The sequence below is a fragment of the Phaseolus vulgaris genome, chromosome 6 (genome assembly GCF_000499845.2).
Source record: "Phaseolus vulgaris cultivar G19833 chromosome 6, P. vulgaris v2.0, whole genome shotgun sequence".
Taxonomy (NCBI): Eukaryota; Viridiplantae; Streptophyta; class Magnoliopsida; order Fabales; family Fabaceae; genus Phaseolus; species Phaseolus vulgaris.
In genome coordinates, this window is record NC_023754.2 from 27,801,484 (window position 1) to 27,821,012 (window position 19,529).

A 19,529-nucleotide genomic window follows, 5' to 3' on the forward strand; every position below is an offset into this window, starting at 1 on the left:
GTAACAATGATAAGAAAAGATAATATAATATTTATTTATTTATTGTTGCAACAATAATACACACAGCAATATTTACATAACATTTCACACAAATCTGTACATGATTGAATAAATTACAACACCAATTGCAGATTCAACACATATAGTACTAACAAAAAAAGAGACTATCATACTTATTCATTTGATATGGATGAGAAGATGAAATTACCTACTCAAAAAGTAACTTTCACTTTAATTTATTCTTCATCATGATAAATAACAATAACATGTAAAGTGCTTAAAAATGATAAAAATTAATTAAATAATATCTCTATTTTTTTACAATTTTATATAAAAATTTGTTTCATATAACATTTCAAAAAATTTAATTATGATTTATTAAATACATCCTTGTATAGACTTTAATTTTTAATTTTTAAATTTATTCATAATTTTTTTTATCCAAATTCATTTGATCAATGATTTTGTTTTAGTTCTAAAGTAAATATTTATTTATAATATAAAGTTATTGATATTTAAGATTTTTTTTCTTTGAAATTTGACTTTTGTATCAACCAATCAAGGTAATGAATCTATTTTTTTTAAATGTTAGTGAAAAAAAAATTGTTTAAAGTAAATATTGACACAATTACACTGATAAAGAAACAAAAATGGTTGAAATGTCTTAAAAATTTTGGAGTTGTGAGTCCAATATTTAAATTAAAACCAAATAAAAAAAAATCTATTTCCGATCACATAAGGTTTGTATTTTTTAAACCTAACCATCTATATTAAAATGATGAAACTGTTCTAACGTTTTGGGGTTATTTTGTCCAAAGTCTCCAATTACCAATTTGGTGAGATTATATGTTGTTATTTATCTTCTTGTTGTCCATCTCACTCAACCATTAGCCAATAAACCAAAATAAACATAACCTTACCCCTTTTTTCTATATAAATGAGTAAACAAATCCTAGTATACTTTGGAATGTATTCGCATTATACAAATTTAATAAGTTCCGTCTCACACCTAAATCATAGAGTTTTAAGACATTCTTTTGGATACAATACCTAGTTTGAATATGAAAACTTAATTCTAAGTATTTTATTTGATAGCCAAACCTAGGTATTCAATTGTGCCATACAAAAAACTTCTTGACCATCTATTTTTTTGCTTAAATATTATCCGGTTGTTTATGTGATTCCAAATCATGCACACAATAGCTACCCTTATATTTTTCCAAATTGTATTATGTTTATCATTTTTAAAATTTAGAAAATGTTCCACTAGGTTATTGTGATGAACTGATTGGGTTCCAATCCATTTATGACACATGTACCAGATAGAATAAGACACCTTACATGCTAAAATCAGATGTTAGACAGTTTCATCTAGCAGAATTCATAAAGAACATCAGATAACCCTATCCACTTGCTACCAAATTAATATTTGTTGGTATTCTGTCCTTCAACAATTTCCATGCCACATGTTTAATTGTTGGAAAGGGATTTGTGTTCCACATAATAAGGTAACAGCTGTAACTGTCTCCTTCAGTGTGGTTCAGACAATCATATGCTGACTTTACATTATATCCATTTTGTTCTCCTCCTTTTCACACTCATTCTTCTAATTTAGAAAATGTTCCACTAGGTTATTGTGATAAACTGATTGGGTTCCAATCCATTTATCACACATATACCATAGAATAAAACACCTTACATGCTAAAAAGCAGATGTTAGACAGTTTCATCTACTTGATACACTATCTGATAACCCTAACCACTTGCTACATTAATCTTTGTTGGTCTCTCCCCTTCAATCATTTTCATGACACATGTTTAATTGTTGGAGAGGATGTGTGTTCCACATAATAAGGTAACGAAATAATAATTATCAAATTATATGTAATTATTGTATGCAATATTGTACGATATTGTATCCAATTATATGCAATTAATTTAATAATGATAGAATCTCATTATTAGTATTTTACCTAATTAATCTTGAGGGAGTATTAAGAAAATAATAATTATCAAATTATATGCAATATTGTACGATATTGTACCAATTATATGCAATATTGTACAATATTGTACCAATTATATGCAATTAATTTAATAATGATAGAATCTCATGATTAGTATTCTACCTAATTAGATTGTAATTTGGAGAGAAAAATTGCAATTGTCTGCCGTAGTGTGGTTCAGAAAATCATATGCTGACTTTACATTATATCCATTTTGTTTTTCTCCTTTCACACCAATTCTTCTAATTTTTAAAATAAAATATTTAAAAGGTAAATATTTTCAAAAAAGGTAATGAAAAAAAAAATGAAAAAGAAAAGATACCATAAGCAATTTGACATTCATTAGGAAAAGGTTGACCAAGATAGTTAAGATGTCAATTCAAAAAGCATAATTCCTATTGTGATTTTCAATATATGTAGATGTATTTTCAATATATTCCTATTGTGATTTTCATTTTAGTATGTAAATTTACTATTTTAATTTATTAATTTTACTCTACTGTACTTAAAATAATTAGCTGTATTTTATACTACTTTATTAATTTTACAATATTGTTCTTTTCCTCTTTCACCTCACATTTCTATCCTTTTATCTTTTTCCCTTGAAAAAAGAAAAACCATTCTAGCATAGCTGGTGGTATTCTAAAAGCGACATCTGGTTTTGTGCAAGTGTCTTTTGTTGTCTGCTCTGTTCTGTTCTGGTCCCTCTTCAGTGCCCGATGTTGTGATGTTGTCGTGAGCCTGAGCGAGAGCAGTTTAATATTCAAACCTTCCTCTCCAGATTTCTATCTTTTCTCCAAAGCCATCATTCCTAATTGGGGTTTCTCTCTTACTCTGTTGTATTGTACCTCTTTACATTTCCCTTCTTGCACTTCATCACACACGACGTTATATGATATGTTTTGAACTCATTTTATTCTGATTTTGTGGTGATTTTTCCTTGTCAAGGTGCTTGAATGGAGTTGAGCTGATCAATTACGCAAATGCATTTTTGTTGCGTAGAAAAGAAGCTGTTTCTTTTACTTTTTCGATATAAAGTCAAGTGACCCGAGTGCCATTTTGGATCCAAGTTTACATTACATCCACCTCATTGGTTCATTGGATTCTTAAAATTCATCAACCACTGTATATTCAGATTGGTTTAGAAGCATTGGGTGGTACTTGGTTGCTACATAATGCCAATTGTTCAGAAATTATATGATACTTGCAAGGCATCTTTATCTCCTGAGGGACCCATTTCAGAAGAAGCTCTCAAAAAAGTTCAAGCCCTTTTAGGTACACTTGATTATCTACCCTCGATAATGTTCCACTATAATTTTCTGTGAAATGTATAATGCACTGCCTGATTTTAGATGCTTGTTAAATTACTGTTTGCTCCACATTGAAGGTTTTTTTACTTAATTTCACTTCCATGCTAGATGAGTTGAAGCCTTCTAATGTGGGTCTCGAACAAGAGGCACAACTGGTGCGTGGATGGAAAGGTTCTTTGAATGGTACTAATGGCAAAAAGGGGCCTAATGGAAGTTATCAGTATCCACCTCCTATTAAGTACATCCACTTGCATGAATGTGACAAATTCTCTGTAAGTTTTTTGTTTACAGCTTTTGACAATCTTCTTGTTCATCTGTTTGGAGTCTTCCTTTCTGAATTTAGATGTAGAGGTTGGATCATGAGGGTGAAGTTTTTCTTTTGCAGATGGGAATCTTTTGTATGGCCCCTGGTTCTATTATCCCGCTTCATAATCATCCTGGAATGACTGTTTTGAGTAAGCTTCTTTATGGTTCTTTTCATGTAAGGGCTTATGACTGGCTGGATTTACCTGGATCAGATGATTCATCTCAAGGTGATGAACACATGCTTCAGTCTTTATAAAGCAATAACAATTGGTTTTGAATATCGTAAATTGATGAATCTTGGCCTAAGATATAGTTGCATCAGAATTTTTTTGGTTAAATATGATCTTTCAATGGTTTGGCTGAATAGGTTTTGCCATCGGTTATGTTTTCAACTCAATGCTTTAAATTCTAGATAGCAGCAGACCTCGAAAGAACTAAAGTGGTACAGTATAAAGCGGGACAGCCACTGTTCTTATTATTTTTAATATAGTCCTATATAACAGCAAATCTTCATATAGACATGCATTGGATGGATTAAATGTGTACCAACTCTATTCACAGAATCATACAAATATCACAGCAAATCAGCAACTCTCTTCATATTAGCCAATGTATAACAACAAAAAGTCATAGGTGTGCATACACGATAGATGTCTTAAATTGAACATAGAAGTAAATATAAACCAAATATAAGTTTCCTAGTCTCCTAGCTACTAGTTAAGAAATATAAATCGTCAATCATCTTCTAAATCCAAATTTTCTTCATTAACATCATAACTACTTTGAAAGCTGTAGATTGTTTCCTCTTTCTCCCTTTGGACAGTTTCATCAATTTACAATGTTTGGTTTAAAAGTGCAGCAGCACCTATCCATTGTCTTGCTCACCGCCTACTGTAAACCAAAGTCTCATGCACATCAGCTAAATTGGCAATATCCCCAAGTCAAGTTGTTGTCAATGTCATCATCAATGAACCTAAACCTCTTTGGCATCCTTGTCATCTCCTCCCATTTCTCCCACTAGTCATTCATTATTACCACCAATATCATCTGAGAAGATGGATCAATGACACCATGAGTGTCAAAGCGTTGCTTAAGAACTTGGTTATGTTTAAATAAAAACCAAGTCTTGCAACTTTTGATGCTCAAGCTTACTTCTATTCTTCAAGTGAATATATATTATGATTGAAAATAATGTTAGTTTTCATTTGAAGTTGATCACAAACCTTTTATCTGTAATCTATTTCCTCATTTCTTTTTCCATTGTCTACTATCTTTTCAGCTTAAATCTTTTATAAATTTGGTCTATCCTTTTTGTGATGTTAGTCACTGAAATGTTTGAACCATCTATTAATTGTAGCCTGACTATGATTTCATAATTTTAATAAAAGCATTCTAAATCATTGTAAACATTAGACGGTAAAAATAAAATGGTGTTTTTTTAGGTAGTTTTCCCTAAATATATTTATTTGAAATTGTTTGGGAATGTTATATTATAAAAATTGTGCATAACCTAAGGATAAATGTTATTTGTAGCTGTGTGAACTGTGAATATCCTTGGGGTAAAGAATAAGCTATAACATCGTGCACAACCTAAGGATAAATGTTTGAATATCTTCATGCTCACACTTATCCTAGAAAGTACAAGTTGAACAATCATTCCTCATCAGCTATATAATTTGACTTCATTCACTGGACCCTTTTCTATATTACAATTCTCAATCACATTCGTATTTGTTTCTTTTTTTATAATGTTTTTTCGGTTCAGTTCTGGTGACATAATAACATGTTTTTTTTATGATTTATAGCGTGAATTAAAGATACTTAAGAGCCAAGGCATTGCACTTGAGCAACCAATTGGTTGAACAAGGTTTAGAGCATCTTTTTCTAAATTGTTATAAAACTGTGAAAAACTGCCTTTGTTAATCTATGGTGAATTTTATTTAACCGGAATTTGTTATTCTCAAAGATGAAAGTTTCTTAATTATAATTTCAGTTGTTTAACATGTCTCTACCAGACAAATTGTTTAAGGCAGCTGCAACTAATTGCCGTAGTTAACTTGATATTTTCTGCTTTCTTGCGTTTATACCCTTCACTTTTTTATGGAAATAGAAGGCTAATCTTGTGATTAATACTGTAGCAGATTATCTGCTCTGTAATTTTCCTTGAAATTGCTATCTATTAGAAGACATCATGTGGTATGATTCGAGTGGACTATATAAAGGTCATGCACAAACTTTGTTTCTGATATATGTTTTTCATTTTGCTGCACTTTTTGATGGGTTTGATTTTGACTTTTAGAGTTTAACATAGAGTTTCTAGAATTTTTTTAAATTAGAAGTTTTCCTGACTTTGCATATTTGAGGGGATGGTCTTGAGACTTCTCAATGAGGTTGGACAGCTTGGTGCTGATATGCAATGGTGGACACTGGTCATAGACTGGATCAGAGTAGGATAACATAAAAACATACTGACACTCTTCGTTAATCTATAAGAGCAATAACGGGGATAGGAGTGTAAGAAGAAAAAAGATAACATATTTGGGTAAAACCTTTTTCAGTGCTTATAATGATGCATGCTATAGAGGATTATGAATTTTCATATTGTTGCATGCTAATTTAATATAGATGTTTCGATTAATTTGCTGCTGCTTAGATGGTTTGATGGGTGATGTTTTTACTGATTATGCTAGTTCAAGAAACTTTTTTTTTTTGCTTGATTCCCATTCTTAAGTATTTGCTAAACTAGAAAAGATATTCAAGATTTTTCTACTTTTGCAGCAAGACCAGCAAAACTTGTGAAAGATTGTCAGATGAGTGCACCCTGTAACACAACAATTCTATATCCAAGCAAGGGTGGCAACATTCATTGCTTTAAAGCCTTAACCCCATGTGCTCTCTTTGACATTCTTTCCCCTCCTTACTCATCAGAAGATGGAAGACACTGCTCATATTTCAGGAAATCACCTAGGAAAGAACTTCCAGGTACTTCTCTTCCTTCTACTGTCCTCTCCCCCCTCCCGCTCTTTCAATCTTGCAATAATTTCTGAAGCACTTATTTTCTTACATCTTCTACTGTTAAAGGTGTTGACCTGGATCAGTCGTGTGGGGTAAAAGCATCTGAAGTGACCTGGTTAGAAGAGATTCAAGCTCCTGAAAACCTGGTGGTTAGAAGAGGTCTGTACAGAGGCCCCACAATCAGACGATGAAGGATATAACTAATTTCCGTTTATTAACTTTAGTCAGGCATGACTAGAAACTAAGTATGATGGGGATATAAATTGCAGATGGTACATCTTGGGAATAATTTACCATCTGATCTGTATGGTGGATAACTGTACATACTATGATAAACTATGGCAGTTAATGTTGGCAATGCCTTATGTATCCTTGTTCTAACATATCCTTCTTAGATTAGAGGAATAGCTGCAACATGATAATCATTGGTCACAATTTGAACTTGCTTAGACATGTTTTAAATGGAAAATTCTAGTACCTCTATTAGCAATTAGTCATCATGGAAAGAAATCGAAGGGATAGAAGACAGTTCCCGAACTTAGGTGTTTTGTCTTAAATGAATGTGCTTTAAAGGCTCTAATTGATGAAAATGGACGAAACTTTCTTTAACCTGAATGAAGAGATTCTATCTACTAGACCCATTTAAGTGCCGCACGGTACATGAAAAACCATATTCTTCATTTGTGTTGTGGTTGTAAGTATTGTTTTGATTCATTTTAGTATTCTAATGTTTCATAATCATTTGCTGAAAATTAAAAAAGAAGAGACGTCCAATACTCAGGAAAAGAAGAAAAGGCGCAAGAAACTAGTAACAATGGTCGTCATTTTTAGAAGAGTTACAAGCTTCTTAGTCTAGCTGTTCCCGTTTCTAAGTTCTTCTGCCATCACCACAAGGGTGTTTCTTCCTACACCGCAACAAATTTCTCTTACACCCCCATCATTTTTTGAAAAAAACTGTTTTATCCTTTTTAAAAATAATTTTTGGATTATTTTTTCTGAAATTTTTCCAGAACATACTTTTCAGAACACATTTTATGAATTTGGATTTACCATTTGGAAATAAAAAAAAAAATGTGTTTTTGAAAAAATATTTTGAAATAATTTTTTTGTCTTCCAAATTTTCTATTTCAAAAACACATTTTGCTTACGGAACATTTTTATTCTAAAATTACTCAAAATTGTCGAGGATAATTTGAGTATTTTAAAGAATGTAAGGATGCAGGAAGGAAAAATGGAAGAGTGCAGGAAGAAACAACCTCACCATGATTCTCTTTCGACTCTTTCTTCCTACACCTCCATACCTTCTTGTACCACCCCCATACTAAATATGAAAATACCATTTTATCTTATTTTTTTCACCCCTTCGATTTGAAATAATAAGCCTATGGATTATGTAATCCGAATAAATTCGATTATGTAATCTGAATAAATTCTGGATTACATAATCCAGAAGTCAATTTCATATTTAGAAAAGACTTCCAGATTATGTAATCCAGAAGCTAATAACACATCTGAAAAAAAGGCTTCCGGATTACATAATCCGGAAGTTAATCTTATGTATAGAAAAGACTTCCGGATTATGTAATCCAGAAGCTAATCACAAAAGACTTCTGGATTACATAATCCGGAAGTTAATTCTGAATCTAGAAAAAGACTTCCGAATTATATAATCCAGAATATTGAAAAAGATATTTTTGGAATAAGAAAAATTTATGGAGTGGCACAAGAACATATGGAGGAATAAGCAGTCTTCTCTTTCCCACAAACTAACCAATGCAGATCAAGTTAGATAAGCCCAAAAAGAAATAGGCTTTGTTTGAATAAGGGGTATGTTGGAAAGGGAAAAAAAGGAAGGGAAAAATGGTGAAATTAGGTTCATTAGATGCAGAAAAAATGAGTTGAAAGTCGAGAAGTTTGTAGTTAGAGTAATTGATGCGAATGAAAAATAAATAAATTTAAATATATAAATTATAAATTTACCAAAATACCTTTATTTTGAATTTGTTAAAGTTAATCTATTTTTTTATTTACAATCGATAAGTTGATATTTATATTTAAGAAGGTTTATAATAAATAACGTACAAGAATCCCATGCAAACATACAAATGAATTAATTTGCAATGCCTTACCTTGCTTTCACTTTTGAACCAATTACTTTTCTTTAAGTAGGTTTTAGCCATCATTTATATAATTTTAAATATTCAAACATAAACATATAACCATAAAAAGTCTTCATTTTAAGATTTCTTGGAACTCCCTGCATTTACCTTTATCCACCTGCATTTACCTTTATCCACTAAATGTTACAAGTTGGAAAAATCAAATGTATTTCTCCAAAACTACACAAACATTCAAATTTGAATATAAAGTAATATAAGATTCAAAGATAAAGTAATATAAGATTCAAAGATAAAGTAATATAAGATTCAAAGATATAAAAATTGGATAAGTAGAAGGTTGTTTTGAGAGATTTTTTTATTAAATAAATTAATTATTTAATAAAAGATAAAATGAAAAATATTTAGTATAACCTTTTGATGATGTCATGATCTAATCCAAATAATATTTTCAGTGTTAATAAGATATAATATATTCTTTTCTTTAAACAAAATTAAATTCAACGATATTTAATAGAATATTTTATTAAAACTTAAAAAATAGGTTTAGGTATTTACTCTAATAACTAATAAAATATATTAGATTAAAATTTTAAAAAAAATAGTAGAAAGTAGATCAATTTTAACCTGCTCAGTTAGTTTGTAATTCAAATGGGTTTATGTACTGATGATGGATTGGTTTGTTTAAAAAATAATAATTACAATTTTAAAAATAAAAATAAAAATATTTTATTAATATTATATATATATATATATGACTTTGTAAACATTGAAATTCACTTAAAATTTGAATTTTAAAAATAAGTATTTTATTTATTTTCTTAATTTAGAATTATTACTTTAATTTAATTTAATTTATTTTTTAAATTTTATTATCAGGGTCCAATAGAAAATTAGGACCCATGTTTTTAACTCAATAAAATATACATCAAATTAACATAATTTTTAGATTAATATGTGCTGAATAAAATAATATTAAAAAATTATTAAATAAAATTTAATTTTAGAGATAAAAATTAATTAATTATTTGACTAAGTTAGATATTATTTTATAAATTAAAAAATTATTGATATCTAAAATAATTTTTATTATTAATAAAAATTTATAATTAGTATTGAATATTTGATTTAGACTTTATATTATTATTTTTATTTATTTAGAAAAAATTGTATTTTTTAAACATTACTAACTAAATTTTATTTTAGTTTCAATTTTTAAATTTTAAATATTGATGTACTTTATTAAATTGAAGATACAGTTATTTTGTTTAGATAAACCCTAAACTATATAATTTTACATCATCTTAATTTAGTACATATTATCAGTAAAAAAGATATAAATAAATAGGAAAATTTGAAGAATATTTTAATTTTTCTAAAAAATTGTTTAAAATTATGTGACTTAAGTCAAGCCTCTAGAAATACAGTGCAACATCCCATGCTTACTATACCCACTCCTAATTTGACATTGAATTTGACAAATCATACCAATAAAAATAATATTTTTAATATTTTTTATTCAAATATTTTATTTTCATATTTTTTTTTAATTTTTTATCTAATAAAAAATGTTTAATACTTTTTTTTATCAGTAAGAAACAAATAATTAAACCGGATCAGTTAAGGGGTGATTCAACACTCACACATAGTAAGATATACAAATGCACATTCTCTCATACTCAAACAACATCTCAAAATGTCTTAGTGTCTATCCTTACACTACCAACTAAAAAAATGATCAACCCTAATAGTAACTTTAAATTGAATGCATACATACCAAAGGTTCAAAACCAAACCTTAACCTGAAAAAAAATTTCAGAATGATCAACTACTTCCCTTTAGATAAACAATTATTTCTATGTGTCAAAATCTCACTAATCAACACGATCCAAACATTACCCATAATCAAATTAACTAAAGCAGGCACCAAAAATATTTAATAGTATAAATAAAAACAATCTCTTCAAATGTATTCATTCATCTTATTTAAATTTAAGAATAGTTACGTACGCTTAAAAAAACTGTATTTTTATTTTTGTTGTTGCACTAGTTATACTAGTCCCAGTTCTTAAAAAATCTGTAGCATTATTGATCTACAACAGTAACTACAGTTACTTCTCAACAACTCTATATATAATTGGATCTATTTAATGGCTAACATTAAAAATACTTTCAAAGAAATTAATTGATAGCCTTTTTGTATTTTTTTTATTATTTTAGGGGAGGGAGATTGTACTTTCTAAGAACCAAAATGTAATTGGTCATTTGTGAATTTTAAATATTTAGTGATATTATTTTTGTAAGAGATACATGAACACTAAAATTATATAAATATTTCATAAACAGTAATATGCTTCCTCTGACAACATATTATTTGACATATTTTTCTCACTATAAAGATACTGTATATTTTTAAGTGAAATGTCATAAAAGAGAAAAAAATACTTAAATAGTGAAAAATTAAAAAATATTAATATTATTTTATATTTAGTGCTAACACATGCCCTGAGAAATTATGTAAACTTAGTAAAAAGAATAAAGTAGATGAAAAGTAAATGGATATATATTGTTTTAAAAAATATCCTTTTAACACTCACTATTTTACTTTTATTTACTTAATAATTATTTTTTATAATAAAAGGTTATATTAAAATAGTAATAATATATTTTAAAAATTGTAATTTGAGTGCAAGAAAAAATGATGGTGTCAATTAGTAATGGGTAGTAAGGGGGTGACAATTAGTATAATATAATGAAGAATGTCAACTCTGGCGCACATGCAAGACAAAACGAAACTTGTGTTTCTGAGTTGTTTAATATCTGATACATATTTTCATCCCTTCTTACTTTATTTCTTTCCATATCTGTCATCATTTACTCACCACTGAAGTCTCATCCTTAGCACAACCATTTACTCAACAAGCACATTTATTCAACGCAACTGATTCCAAATTGCTGTGTCAAAAAATCTAAGAGTAGTAGGTACTCTCACTGATACTGGGACAAACAAATCAAACCCTTTAAAGGGAGGAGCCTCAGAAGCTTTTGAATTGGAGGGAAAAACAATCAAAATATGTCCCATGTCGCTGCTCAGCACATGTTACGAGAGAGACAAACTTTTCCCTGTTTGTTTATATATAATATACATACTTTCCTTGGACCATATATCTATACCCACCATCTTCATTTTTAATTACCCAACTTGTATATATAAATTTCCTCATTTAACTAACAGTGTGGATTCTTTTATTCACAAAATATAGAAATGGAATATTTAAGGATGTTTTAACCAATTCGTATACAAAACATTTTAAATTAATGTTTTCAGACAAAAAAATTCAGTAGAAAATATTAGCTATATCTTATAGCATATTTCCTAGTAGAAAAATCTGTACCATGCTGTGATAACAAAAGATAATCCTATACACTAATCAACTTCGATCATTTCAGATCCACCATTTATCAGATGATAAAGTACCTGAATCAAATGATATATGCTATGCTGATAAAAAATTTGATGTAGGTTATATATACTTTGTAGCTGGGTCAAATATGTACATCACACAATATATAGGCAAATAAGAACTGGTATTGTTTACTCTGTGAGTTGTTATGATGGGTTGTGTCCTTTCTGAAGCTTTTATTTTCATTTTTAAGAAAGCTGTGTATGGAATCTGGACTGACAAAGACAGTGAAAGATTAAACCATATGTAGTGGAGGGTGTGTACCGATTGATTATCAGAAGTCAATAAAGCCTATGAAAATTTCAACTTCCTCCACCCTTTTCTAGTTGCTTTTGGAAGAAAGTTAATTCAATTGTCAAACAATTGCTAACGAATCCTATTTCTCTCCCATCTATAATTCATCTTTTCACAACAATAGATAAAAAGTGAAATGATATCACATAGATAAATGATATAATTTGTTAACTAATTAGACAGTACCAAGTTATGTAAAGAAAGTATATTTTGACCAATAATGCTTGTGTATGAATAATTTTCTTCATTATTGGATGAGTTGATAAATCGACCTCTCTGATATAATAATCTCTCCTGTTCCCTCCCCGTGCATGGAAGTCTAAAGTTGTAGAGTCAAGATTCTAGTCATAGCTCATGCACTAATATTAAAGTTAAATACAAATTGTCGAATGTGCATCAATGATATTATAATGCAATCATCAGTTGTAGATGAAAGTGCCTCAAACACTAAATTCTACACGTCCTTGTTTATGCACATTTCCCACCAAAATTTTCTATTTTACAGTCCACGCATCCCCAAAGTACTGCATTATTTAGGCTGTTCAATTGCTAATTCCTTGCCAAAAATCGGACGTCATAGTTTCACACACATGGAAAGGGGCCTGTGGAAACATGTGTTATTATTGAAGAAAAATAAAGTAAAATTAAAACAGTGGTTCTGAAATAAGGGAAAAGTCTAAGTTTAGGTGAGCAAAAAGTTGAAGTATGTTGATGAAGATTGAACCCCACAATACGTGCACAAAGATTGAGGTTATAGTTATCATGGTGAATGTTTGACAAAATATTCACCTAGCTAACAAAACAAGGTCTTTAGCACAGGTCAAACAATTAAGATAATCACGAGCCAGAAGAGAGAGAAGGGTGGTAGATTTTAACAACTGTCAAGGAAAAGAGAGTGAAGCAAAGAGAGAGAAGGTGGTAGTTGTCACATGATTTCCAACAGTACAAAAGGGACCAGCCGCATCTGTATCCATTATGTAGGTTTATTGCAATTTAAACTGAACAAGTAGCCTGTCCGAATTATGTTATTCTCAATATTTTCATTTTTCTTTTGGAAACCAATTAGTCTTTCTACCATCTTCAACTTGTTCAGTCTTAATTAATTATGCTGTTGAATCAATGATTTTTCACAAAGAACCAGGCATCAATTTTCATCCCCTTAATTTCTCCTATCCCTTTCTTTCACACCCTCCACCCATAAAAGAACAGCATATGATCCAGGACTCCACTTCAATCCTTTCAAGAAACATTCCTTTAGTCTATCTGGGCGATGGAGCTTTCTAGAGATAACTGGTTTGAAGATATGTTTGGATATACAGTTGCACATAACACGTGATCTATAGACTTGGGAGAGAAAGATATCATCATCTTCTTAGATGGTTAGTATTACTATTTAGGGGAGAAAAATAGGATAAACACCTAAACATCATATATTTTTGCTATGCTTTTGGTTATATTTGTTTCTTTGTCCTTTTAGCAGCCAATTAATGATTTAATCTATAAATTCTTACCACTTTCTTTCCCATCTTCCTTAAGGGGTATTCTTAGGATTTCTTTTTCTTTTCTTACCATAGCTCATGTCTTCCTGTCGCTGCAGCTTGTTGAAGATTTCATAATCACTTCCCAACTTCTGTCCCAAAGATAATTTTTCATTTTCTTTTCCTTATGCTGCATTTTTATCTAATCATGCAAGATACGTTTTGTGTATGATGAGTCAGACTGTACTTTGAAAATCTCTGATCTCCTCATCATTTGTGTGATCATATATCTCTTGCTACTATATGTTGTGTGTGTTGGACACCTTGTTCTCATCCAGACTGTCCATTTCACATAAAGTGTTGTATTGGTTTACGAACTTGCTATTTTTCAAATTATCTGAATCCTTTTTTCTGTATGCCAGGAACCTATTGGATGGAACCTGGTGTTATAGTGGTTAAATGAAAATCACTTCTCATTGAGTTTATTGACTTAAGAAGTTAAACGAGACCTAAACGAATTCATATCTACCCCCACAATTTTCACCTGTCTTGTTGTTCGGATTTCTTCTTCAATCTTAATTTAATTTCTTACCCCTTTCTACACGAGTCTTGAGTATTCCATAACTTATGAATTTGTGATTTACATACAAAAGGTACTTATAAGGTAAAATTCTTTAAGCATTCATTAGATCATTTTTTCACCTCTTCTGCGGTAGAGAAGTTTGGTTGCATTATTTACTGAAGTCCTGATTTTCGAACTACTTCTATTTATTCAGCAGTAAATTATTTACATATGCATACACATGTGTATATAATATTTGTAAGTAATGGGGATCCATCCAGTATAATAAATGTTTTTTTGCCATAAATTTTCACTGCAGTTACTTTACCATCAATTCATAGCATTTCCGTGCAGTTACTTGAACAGATTTAAAGCATAGTAATTGTTGTTGAGAAATTACAGCCTGTCCTCACAAGGCTTACACATTCTTGTTCACGTTACTTTAATATGCTGCACATTAAAACATTATTTCCTGTTTGTTTCAGACCTGAAATTCCAACTTTGTAAAGGACCAAAAAAGTCGAGTTGGTTGGAGGCAAAAACCCGTGCAACAACAAGTAAACATGTCAGAAGGACATGAGATTCATAGCAATGAGGAAGCTTCATCGGGATGTTCCCAGAAATGCTCTTCATTTGACTTGAATACTGAAGCTTGCAGTGACGATAACACCAACGGTAGTACAGAAGAGGGCTATGAGCTCACAACCGACGAGAATAATATTGAGAAAGTAAAGGATGAGGGAACTTCAGCAAATAATGGAAGTAGCATTTCAAGAGAAGGCAATGAGAGAAGAGGAACGGTGAGACAATATGTTAGATCCAAGATGCCTCGGCTTCGGTGGACTCCTGAACTTCATCATTCATTTATGCATGCTGTTGAAAGACTTGGTGGACAAGAGAGTAAGTATTTGTTAAGTTGTATATCTTCCAAAACATTACTACTTACATATTTAACCCAAAGAGTTATACGAATTGTTATGTGAAATGAAACCTCTCTTATGAAAGAGTTAACACGTTTCGTTCAACTCTGCATATTACTTGGAGCAGGAGCAACACCCAAGTTGGTGCTTCAGCTAATGAATGTGGAAGGACTTAGCATTGCTCACGTCAAGAGCCACTTGCAGGTAGCACAAATTGAAGTTTGAGATAAATTCTCTTTTTCCTTAAAGGTTTTTACAAGTATAAAATGTGCAGCTAATATCCTCAGTCAACACAAATGTCCATTCCAAATGATTGAGCAAGTATTTGAAAATGTTTATTCAAGCCTATTTGATCATATCGGACAGTTCTTCTATAAACTATTTTTCTTTATTTTGATAAACTTTACCCTAGCGTTTGTTAAGATGAACTGTAAAAAACATCATAAGTTAAAATTACGAGTTACTTTCATAAGTTAAAATCACGAGTTAGTTTTGTAAGCTTAGTTTATCAAAATAAAGTTACTAAATTAAATGTTTATGTTTATTCAAACGCATCTTTAGTTGATGTATCTATAATCAATATTCAATTCTCATTTCAGATGTATCGAAGCAAGAAACTTGACGAGGTTGGGCAAGGTACTACACTACTATACTAATTTCTAATAATTTGTAATGATAATGAGTTCATGAAATAAGATTCTAATTTGATAAACTTAAACTGAACAAAGAATGTCGATGGGGAGGGTAGGGTTTTTTCAATAACGAATCCTGAATTAATCAAAGTTCAAGGTGATGTAGCTAGTAAGGATTTAGGGTTAGGGTTTGTTTATCTTGGTGAAACACATATGTTGAACCTTTGACAATTCATTTATATTTTGCAGTACTGAGTCAAAGGTCGAACCAAAGGGTACGATCTGTGATGCTTCATCAGTCCATGAGTCCTCAACAACATCTTAAGATGGGGAATGGTGGAATCATTCTGGCAACTCAATTCGACAAACATTGTCATTTCCCAAGTCTCATGCAGACCCCCTTCCCCCTATCACGTTCCCATGCAAATGACACCAATTCAAGGTAACATACTTTTTATATAACTTCATTTACATCTGGTTTGTTCAAATACCTACATTATAAAATATTTTCATCTTTTTCTATCAATTATAATTTATACAAGTTGTTAATTTTTATGATAAAATATAATTGAATAACAATGCTGCATTACCCTTTTCTCACCAATTCTTGTAAATTACTTCTTTCCTCTTAAATTATTACAATTTTACATTTTCTCCTTCTCTACAAAGTTTGCTATTTCAAAAATTTATTATCTTTAGTTTAACTCTTCTCTTCTATTAATATTCTCTCTTTCTTAACTATGATTAATTAATTAATATGGATATTTTAGTTATAATAATACATATTACTAGTTAACTATTTGTTAATTTATTTGCAATAACTTTAAACAACCATAGCTTTAAAATGGGGACCCTTTCAATAAGTTACTATAAAAAGATGTGGTCAGATAATTACAGTTCAAGTTCAAATTCTTGGTCTTGTTTTCCACTGTCTTACAAAAAGAAAATTTAACAAAATTATTTTATAATAATCCTTGTCTGCAATCATCTCTAGGCACCAGCAATGGTACATCAATCATCAACATTTTAGAAAACCAATAGCTTCGGGCCAAATTCAACCAAAGGATACACCTACGAGACCAAGCCAACTGCTTGATGAGAAAAGGTGGCTTCCCTTAGAAATTATAAACAATCATCAATCCAAGTTTCAAAAGTTACCTGCCATTGTTGCTCCTAAAACTGGATCACACGCTGTTCAACCAACTGAGTGGAGCTTTGTGAACAACACAAGCGTCACAGAATATATATCTAACAAACCCAATGAACCTCGCAACTATTCCAGCAGTTTAAAGCTAGAATTTGATCCCCCATTTCGGATTAAGGTAAATTAACTAGGTTTCAACAAAAATGAGAAGGTTGTCTACCTTGTTTCTTCACCATATTGACACGCAATTATTTGATTTGTTATGCAGAAAGACGAGCAACAATTACCTGATTTGCAACTGAGTTTGAGTTACACAGTTGCAAGCGATGGTGGCAAGATGAATCATTACAGAGAAACCCAGGAAATTAGCACCAAGCTTTCACTTTCTTAATGTTAATAACCCAGATATCATTAGCCGAGTTAGCTAATTATATAAATAGAGAGACCATATATTGAAAAAAGGAGAATAGATTCACAAGATCGATCAATGTATGTACAAGACATAGGCTACTTGCTATTTTTTCAATTTGAATCTACATGAGATCTGATTGTAAAAGGAATTGTGTCAGGGTTGATAGAGGTAGGCATTATCCATTTTTGTGTGCAAATGATTGCTTAAAGTGTGAAGAGAACAGGCAGTAGAAAAAGGATGGAACAAAAAAGAGTGAGAATATGTTGGTCTTGCTTTAGAGATTGATACTTCACTTTGCATTGATCAAATAAAAAATTTATCAGTTGATCTCTCTCCACCATCTATCTTCCCATTCAAAATTTCATTCCTACATTTACATCTCAATGGTTCTTATATAAATAAAGTTAACAAGTGTAAAAACAGTTCAGATTATTACTTTCACAGTTCTTTTATGTATTTTTATCTATTTTCTGTTGAGATTGGTTATATATATATATATATATATATATATATATATATATATATATATATATATATATATATATATATATATATGTATTGACTAGAGAAAAGAAAAGATATATTTAATTACTAAAATTATTGATGTTATTTTAGTTTTTAAAAATAAGATGTTATTGGTATTATGATATCTTTACAAGATCCTATAACGAGATAGTCTTACTATGTTTCATTTTTTCTTTTCATCTTATATATAAGCGTTATGTCATAACTTTGAAAGTGATCTTTATGGTGCTCTATTTTTTAGAAAACATACTTTCTATGTTGTTTATTCAATGAATCATGATTATATTTTCTTTCTTTTCTTCTTCGTTTTTTTCCTTAAGTCAATTTGCGTATCTGGGTTGATTTATCATTTCAATATGGTATCACAGTCATTTAAGGTATGTTTGTTTCCATGAGGAAGGAGGGAGAGATTATTTTTTGTGTTTGTTTCAAGGGTCTTGAGGGTGGATGGGGAGGAGGGTGAATGGTTTTTTTCATTATTCACAAAATGAAAATATTTGTGGGGATTGATGTAGGATTATTGTATTTTACCAAAATATCATTGTGCATGCATTTTATTACAATATACAAAATTAAATATTATATAAATTTATTTATTATTTATAATTTCAAAAATATTTAATTATACTATTAATAACAACATATAATTATAAATAATTAAAATAATTAAATAAAAAAATAAAATTATAATATCAACAATATATATATATATAGTTATATAAAGTAACAAATGAATATAATAATAAATATTATTTTCATAAATTTTAATATATTTAATAAATTTATTTTAATTTAACACAAAAATATTTTCTATTATATTTTTTATTTTTTTATTAAAAAATATAAATAATTATGAATATTATATATTAAAAATATTTAATTAATTCAAACCTACACACACAAAAATCATAATTCATTATTCAAATATTTTTTAATAACAAAGATAAATTTGTAAACTTACAATAAACCATCATCACAAATCCACTTTATCATCCTTCAATTCAAACAACGTCACATATCCTCAAACATCCTCTCTAATCCTCACAAATTCACTCTCTCCCCTCCTCACAAATTCTCTTCTCAATTCAAACAGAGCCCTAGAGTTTGTTGAGCCTATAGTGTGTCACTCATTTTTATTTGTTTTATGTTATTAGACCACTCATAAATATATAGTCTCACATACGAATTGGTTAATCTTGGTATAAGGAGATATGTTGAAGATCCCACTAAATATACTTCAAATTACAAAATCTATCATTGTTATTAAAGTGTGTGCTGTCATAAATGAATGAATATTAAATATCAGCAATTCTAATCATTCACTTAAAATGAAAGTAAACATAT

General features: G+C 29.8%; 2 protein-coding genes across 2 annotated transcripts; both read left to right on the forward strand.

Annotated features, from left to right (window-relative positions):
• Positions 1 to 2,625: 2,625 nt before the first annotated feature.
• Positions 2,626 to 7,020, forward strand: LOC137832485 (plant cysteine oxidase 4-like). The gene is made up of 6 exons (XM_068640678.1): positions 2,626 to 2,826; positions 2,955 to 3,281; positions 3,425 to 3,588; positions 3,702 to 3,849; positions 6,401 to 6,604; positions 6,704 to 7,020. Exons 2-6 carry the CDS (start codon positions 3,182 to 3,184, stop codon positions 6,826 to 6,828), a joined length of 741 nt encoding a protein of 246 aa, XP_068496779.1. The 5' UTR covers positions 2,626 to 2,826; positions 2,955 to 3,181; the 3' UTR covers positions 6,829 to 7,020.
• A 6,467-nt stretch (positions 7,021 to 13,487) lies between these two features.
• LOC137832486 (uncharacterized) lies at positions 13,488 to 17,994 on the forward strand. Its single transcript, XM_068640679.1, has 7 exons — positions 13,488 to 13,891; positions 15,038 to 15,452; positions 15,600 to 15,676; positions 16,072 to 16,108; positions 16,354 to 16,546; positions 17,099 to 17,426; positions 17,517 to 17,994. Exons 2-7 carry the CDS (start codon positions 15,116 to 15,118, stop codon positions 17,637 to 17,639), a joined length of 1,095 nt encoding a protein of 364 aa, XP_068496780.1. The 5' UTR covers positions 13,488 to 13,891; positions 15,038 to 15,115; the 3' UTR covers positions 17,640 to 17,994.
• Positions 17,995 to 19,529: the final 1,535 nt, after the last annotated feature.